This window comes from Myxocyprinus asiaticus, chromosome 2, assembly GCF_019703515.2.
Source record: "Myxocyprinus asiaticus isolate MX2 ecotype Aquarium Trade chromosome 2, UBuf_Myxa_2, whole genome shotgun sequence".
NCBI lineage: Eukaryota > Metazoa > Chordata > Actinopteri > Cypriniformes > Catostomidae > Myxocyprinus > Myxocyprinus asiaticus.
Window position 1 is genome coordinate 61,847,105 of NC_059345.1, and position 6,974 is coordinate 61,854,078.

At 38.2% G+C, this 6,974-nt stretch overlaps 1 protein-coding gene across 1 annotated transcript; it reads left to right on the forward strand.

Moving 5' to 3' along the window:
• Positions 1-422: 422 nt before the first annotated feature.
• On the forward strand, positions 423-6,469 carry LOC127453198 (purine nucleoside phosphorylase-like). The gene is made up of 6 exons (XM_051719439.1): positions 423-646; positions 4,010-4,179; positions 4,299-4,402; positions 4,852-5,027; positions 5,125-5,315; positions 5,789-6,469. The coding sequence occupies exons 1-6, from the start codon at positions 624-626 to the stop codon at positions 6,010-6,012; spliced, it is 888 nt and encodes a 295-aa protein (XP_051575399.1). The 5' UTR covers positions 423-623; the 3' UTR covers positions 6,013-6,469.
• The last annotated feature ends 505 nt before the right edge of the window (positions 6,470-6,974 follow it).

The following is a 6,974-nucleotide window of genomic DNA, read 5'->3' on the forward strand; positions in this document are numbered from 1 at the left end:
TCAATGTACTGTAGGTTTTCCACAAAAAAAGTTTTAAAGTACACATTCAAAACACATTCTGAAGTTTAGACTTTAAAACAGAATCCCCCAGAACCCCCAACCCCCAACTCAAAAAGCCTTGAAGGTCAAGAGTCTGGTTTGACAGCTTTTGTATTAGATTGTATGAGACAAATACTAATAAGCCAGCACATGATAATGTTTATGATGATGACGTCACACGTGCATTTGTGTTTTTCGACCATAAATAACCATCAATCAATTAATAAATAACCAAATCAATTCCCAGGTTATCAGGTGCCCAGTCAAGAGATTTAATGCTTATAGAGTCACAGAATATATGGCTCACTTATATGGCCTACCCTGACCAGGGGTCTTGTGCGTCAGGAGGTGTGTTCCGCATTTTCATTTGCGTCAGATAGCAGGAGGAGCAGAGAAAACTGACGAACTATAAAAGTACAGGCGACGTGAGTAACACATTCAGGGATTCTTAAAGTGTTATTGTTGCTCGTCGGAAACGCGACTCGTTCAACGCGGTTTTTATTTTATTGTATTTATATATTCGTTATTTGTGTACATTTGATTCTCGATTCGTCACTCTAGAAACATCGATATTTCTGTCAAACATGTTTCCTGAGAGCAGCACTGGGTAAATAATATTTATTTATCAAATATTCCTCTTCCATTTCTTTCTTTTTTCCTTTTGAAAGTATGTACTTGCGTGTATCTTGTTCGACCCTTGATGTGTATTTTACCCGATCCATGGCGTTAATGGTTGGTTGAAATTACCATGTCAACCATCCATCTGCTGTAACATTTCATTTAACCGGAAAGTCGCTGTCAGGAGCACGTGGCAATACACGAGCCGATGCACGAGCCCCGATAACATGCTTTTTGATTACAATATGTTCTATTACTACAAATCAAAAATAGTTTAATTATTTGCAAATGCTTCGACAGTCTATATAAATGTTTTTCCTTTTTTATCTATCTATCTATCTATCTATCTATCTATCAAAAAAAAAAAAAAAAAAGTACCATGTAAATATAGTATATTAATATGGTAACTATTCAGTATTATGGGGTATATAAAGTGATATTGTATTAATACCATAGTATTACAATAACTGTACCATGCTACCACAAAGGTAGTAGCAAAAACTACTATTTATTTATTTATTTATTTATTCAGAAACTGTTGTTACTGTGGTAAAAAGTTCTAAAGTAATCTTCTGTGTCAGATGTCTGTTTGGCTCTGCCCAAATTTAAATTAAAAATTATTTGTTGAATGTAGACTTTTTAAGGTCTAAGCATCTTTGCCTACTAAAGAAACAAATATTTTTTTATTTTTTATTTTAAGAAAAGTTAAGAAATATCTAAACTATATGCTAAGATGTGCCTGATAATAAATTCCTTACAACTGTCAGAATAGCAAAGGCCATGTGAAGATGCTGCGTCACGAAATTAATTTTACTAGTCAGTTGCTCAGATTACAGTAAAGGCAAGTCATAATGTGTGGTCATGAAAGTGGCTCAAGTTTCAGTCCTCCCCCCAAAGATATTTTTGTTTGGTGCATGTTCACCAAACATTCATTGAAACTGACAGCTGGTATTCAAAAATTTCAATAAAAAAAGGTTCGGAATCATGTATTAGGTAGCCAGTATAATGAGATAATGTTAAAGTGTGTGTGTGTGTGTGTGTACTGTATATACAAACACAAAATATACATAGGATCATTGGGGGAGACGGGGGGGGGCACATGTCCCCCCCCCAATGCTGTGAAGGGGATGATTTGTCGGCCCCCACAATCATGCATCTGTCCTTGTTTATATATTTTTATAAACGCTGAAAATTATTTAGTATGAGATACCTTGCAATTGTGTGGCTGAGTCTGATATATTGAGAAAAAAACTGAAGTCCCACCTCCATTGTACAAACTGGTATTGCCCAACTAGACGATGGTGTCATGTGGTACCTGTTACTTTTCTCAGCACTGGCCAGGATGGGCCACTCACAGTTGTTTATTATTACTAGATGAGAATTTGTTTTTTTCTCCCCAATTTGGAATGCCCAATTCCCAATGCGCTCTAAGTCCTGGTGGTGGCCTGGTGACTTGCCTCATTCCAGGTGGCGGAGGACGAATCTCAGTTGCCTCCGCGTCTGAGACCGTCAATTTGTACATTTTATCACGTAGCTTGTTGAGCACGTTACCGCGGAGAGATAGTGAGTGTGGAGGCTTCATGCTGCTCTCCGCGGCATCAATGCACAACTCGCCACGCGCCCCACCGAGAGCAAGAACAACATTATAGCGACCACGAGGAGGTTACCCCATGTGACTCTACCCTCCCTAGCAACCGGGCCAATTTGGTTGCTTAGTAGATCTGGCTGGAGTCACTCAGCACACCCTGGATTCGAACTTGCGACTCCAGGGGTAGTAGTCGGCATCAGTACTCGCTGAGCTACCCAGGCCCCCAGAAACAATATATTTTAAGTTTATTGCAAAATATTCTGGGCAAATGAGATGAGAAAAAGGTGTATTTTACACAATATTTAATCAAAATTCACTCAACAGAAAATGTGAATTATGCATTTAACAGGCTGTCTGAACATGTTGGAACTGACACACTTCTAATCCAAGTAGCTGATACTGATAATCACAAAATGGCCAAATATCGGCCAATAGACCGCAACAGTGTCCGCCCACTTTTTCAGCCGTCTGGGTTCTGTAAGTGTTTTTTTCCATTAATTTTTTGCAGAGGCTTTTCATAAAATCCTCCATAAGAGTTTGAAAGCCATGAACCAAAGCAACCAGCTCAGAGGTGAATCACAACATTAAAAACTGTGTTTTGAGGCAAAAAATTATTTGAAAATTGGACAAAAAGACAAAGATACAAGACTTACCATCTTTCACGAGGGCACAAACTACAATCCCATGAAGCATTGCAATGACGCAATCGAATAAAAACAAAAAACAATGGAAATCTCTAAAACTATTGATTTTAGGATGTTGATTATAAGTATAGAAACAAATATATATTTTATTTTTTATTTGGAATGCCCAATTCCCACTACTTGGTAGGTCCTCGTGGTGGCGCGGTTACTCATCTCAATCCAGGTGGTGGAGGACAGTCAATCCGCGCATCTGATCACGTGTCTTGTTGTGCATGACACCACGGAGACTCCGCATGTGAAGGCTCATGCTACTCTCCGCGATCCACACACAACTTACCACGCGCCCTATTGAGAGCAAGAACCACTAATCGCGACCACGAGGAGGTTACCCCATGTGACTCTACCCTCACTAGCAACCGGGCCAATTTGGTTGCTTAGGAGACCTTGCTGGAGTCCCTCAGCACACCCTGGATTCGAACTCGCAACTCAGGGGTAGTAGTCAGTGTCAATACTCGCTGAGCTAACCAGGCCCCCAGAAACTATATATTTTAATTTTATTGCAAAATATCCTGTCATGTACCAATATATGAGTAGTTTAAGGGTGAAGGGAGTCTGACTCGATTGCGTCATACACAGTGCTTCATGTGAGGTTCTATGATTGTTGGATCTCTCTTCAGGATTATGGGTAATGTAGTTGTTCACCAGGAATTCCACTATCAAACATGATTTTTAAACAATGAAGCTGAATTAATGCAGATGGGTGGCTTCAATGGAAGCATATACCATTGATGAACAACCTCAGAGCTCATGGTAGGTATGTCTTTAAAGGTTTCTAAGTTATTGCTGAAAATCAATTAATCTATGGCAAAACTGAATGGCATTTTTACTTCTGGAACCAGACTGTTGCGCTCTGTTAATCGACCTAGCTGATAGATTTGTCACTAGTGAAAATGACCAGGATATGCTGTGGAAATTCTGAGATGAGTTGTGTTTGTGTTTATTTGTGAATTCTTTCAAGTGTGTGTACTGTGAATGTAAAGCGCTGATGTGCTTTTAGAAACAAGTTAATGCAGTTAAAGTTACGAGCAATTTTTTTTTCTTGATTTGTTTCTTTCTGTAGGTACAGCTTTGAGGACTGCCAGGCTACAGCTGACTGGCTTCTGACTCAGACTGCATTGCGCCCTCTGGTGGGCATAGTGTGCGGCTCAGGTTTGGGTGGCTTGGCAGACATGCTGAAAGATCAGGTGGCTTTTAACTACTGGGAAATTCCCAACTTCCCCCAGAGTACAGGTGTGTGTTTCATTCTCATCGTATAATCAAAAGTAAGATATGGTGTACCATATCTTGTATAAAATGTTGACTAATTTTACTGCTTTGTACTGAATGTGTTCTTTGTTTCTATGTTGCAGTGCATGGTCACGCAGGTCGGTTGGTCTTTGGTACTTTGAAGGGTAGACCATGTGTCTGTATGCAGGGGAGGTTTCATCTCTATGAGGGATATCCCATCCAGAAGGTACAAATACCCCACATACACATTCTACCTTTTCAAAGTCGAAATCCATTTCAGCCTACTTGGTGTAAATAGTCTGGCTGTTTAGATATAGTTAAGGCTGAATTAGCTGGTTTCTGACCCAATAAAGAAGCATAAGACCTTGACATTTATGTTTTATGTACTACCGACTTTGAGCACTCTGGCCTAAAGAACCTACTTTGCCTATCAGTGCCCCACACCACTTGATTAAACTTATTTCCAAATAACCTTATTAAAAACCTTATTAGTTTTAACCTCTTGTGAAGTGTTTGTATTTGGGCATAAACTCTCTGACCCTGTGGCCTGAAAAACCAGAGCATCCATCTGACGCATATGTACACAGATCAACAATTATAAAACCACACAGATGGAATGCAAGGATGCATCCTTTGTGAATGTCCCCTTATATATCAAGCGTTATTCTGTTTAAGATTACTATGCCTATGCGGATATTCAAACTGATGGGTGTTGAGACAGTGATTCTCACCAACGCTGCTGGTGGTCTGAACCAGGACTTTAAAGTGGGAGATATCATGATCATCAAAGATCATCTCAACATGCCTGGATTTGCCGGAAACAACCCTCTTGCAGGACCCAATGATGAGAGGCAAGTGTTTATTAACCAATATAGGCACTGGATGTTTTGACATGCAGAAATTCTTTGCACACTTCTGTAGATGTAACTTTTTTTTAACTTTATTTAGGTTTGGGGTCCGTTTTCCCTGCATGTCCGATGCATATGATCGGGACCTTCAGCAGCTAGCGATGGACGTGGGTTCAGAGCTTGGTTACAGTGACTTTCTGAGAGAGGGTGTGTACTGTGTTCTTGGAGGACCGTCTTTCGAGACTATCGCTGAGTGTCGCATGTTGCACAAGCTGGGAGCTGATGCTGTCGGTAAGCTGTAAAGCCACAAGGGCCAATCAGAAAGGCTTATGATGGTTTAATTATTAGAAAAAAAGTTTATTCGATGTGCAACATATAAATTGTAACTGTAAAGTGAAATTTCAAAACATTTTTGTAGCATGGCAATTATTTTATGACCTCCTTGAAACTACATAGTTCCACTTATGTAACTGTTTTACTATATTTCAGCAATATGGTACAAGAGACAGTATTGTGAATGTAGTCAAGGCTAAAGCACTTTGTTAGGCATGACATGCATAGTAGTGATTACATATACGATATAGCATAGCCTCGAGTGCCTTATAGCTTTTATAAATTGGTTATTACATAATGAAAATATTAAGGACATATTTTAATATACATTTTATTTTATTAAGCAAGTTCATTAAACGTCATAGCTATATCAGGTATTTTTAGCAGCATTGAGCACAACAATTTTATAAACCAGACTGTATCTGTTGCAGGTATGAGCACCGTTCATGAGGTGATTGTGGCACGTCACTGCAACATGCGGGTCTTTGCTCTGTCTTTGATAACTAACAAGGCAGTGATGGACTATGACAGTGAGGAAAAGGCCAATCATGAAGAAGTTCTGCAGACGGGAAAACAGAGGGCAGAGCAGCTTGAAAGGCTGGTGTCCACCATAGTCACCCGGCTAGAGCACAACAACAATTACGCCCAATACTGATCTCAAAACGGAACCATCATCTATCATCACAGACCAAAGAATGCTGTTCATCTGTGAATGAACATAACTGAAATGGTTTCTCAAACTGTTATAGTCAGTTTGTTTTGGCTAACACTTATTTATAAAATGTGTTGATTCATGTTTTAAAGTGCAACGATGTTTTAAAGCTTTGCTTTCTTTGTTGTCTACATATTTTGTCCTTGTGTATATAATCACAGTCTGCAGGAGAGTGCATATATATATAATACATATTTACATTTTCTCTGAATGCTGAAATGTAGAAAACTGTAAATGTTTATTATTAACTTAACACTTACCATTCATACTTTCATCTTAATTTAAAATGAGTTTGAATTGTCTGTAAAATTTTGATTGCTTTATAGCTTTGGCAGTAGATGTACAGTAAATGTCTATCTTGTGTTTTTTAACATTAATATTAAATTTGTTTTATTTATTATGCATGTCTTCCTCTATATGTAATGATGGGAATGTGAGTTCTGCATATGAGTATGCACAGTCACGATCCGATTTGAGCAATTTAATGATATTACACATGGGTGCATCTCATGAAAAGTTGTCAAGCACATGTCCAAGCCATATGTCACCCCAAAATGTATAGAAAATGAATTTGATAAAATTACATAAAGAAAATGAAGCTTAGGATCATCGATTTTTCACATTGCAGCATTATTTTAATAACAATTAAGCACATTCCATAGCCTAATGTAATTAAAAAAAATCTACATTTAAATTGTAAATTACAACTGTAAATGTTCATCATGATCGTATATGATGTACTGGATTTATGAGTTTATTTGTAAAAATCAGGGACTAAAAACAGTTCAAGAAACAAAAACGAATAAAATGTTTTGTAGAATGTAACCGAAATTGGGAACAAACTTCTTTTCAATTGTTCCGGAGTGAAAATGTTATTTTTAAATGCTGGAAACCGGTTAATGACA

What these genes read in the sequence shown, in the direction of transcription:
- LOC127453198 (XM_051719439.1), top strand. Translation starts at nt 624, where the DNA reads ATGTTTCCTGAGAGCAGCACTGG. An exon ending in CAACTTCCCCCAGAGTACAG is followed by an intron (nt 4,180 to 4,298) that starts GTGTGTGTTTCA and finishes TCTATGTTGCAG; the next exon opens with TGCATGGTCACGCAGGTCGG. An exon ending in GCAGGACCCAATGATGAGAG is followed by an intron (nt 5,028 to 5,124) that starts GCAAGTGTTTAT and finishes AACTTTATTTAG; the next exon opens with GTTTGGGGTCCGTTTTCCCT.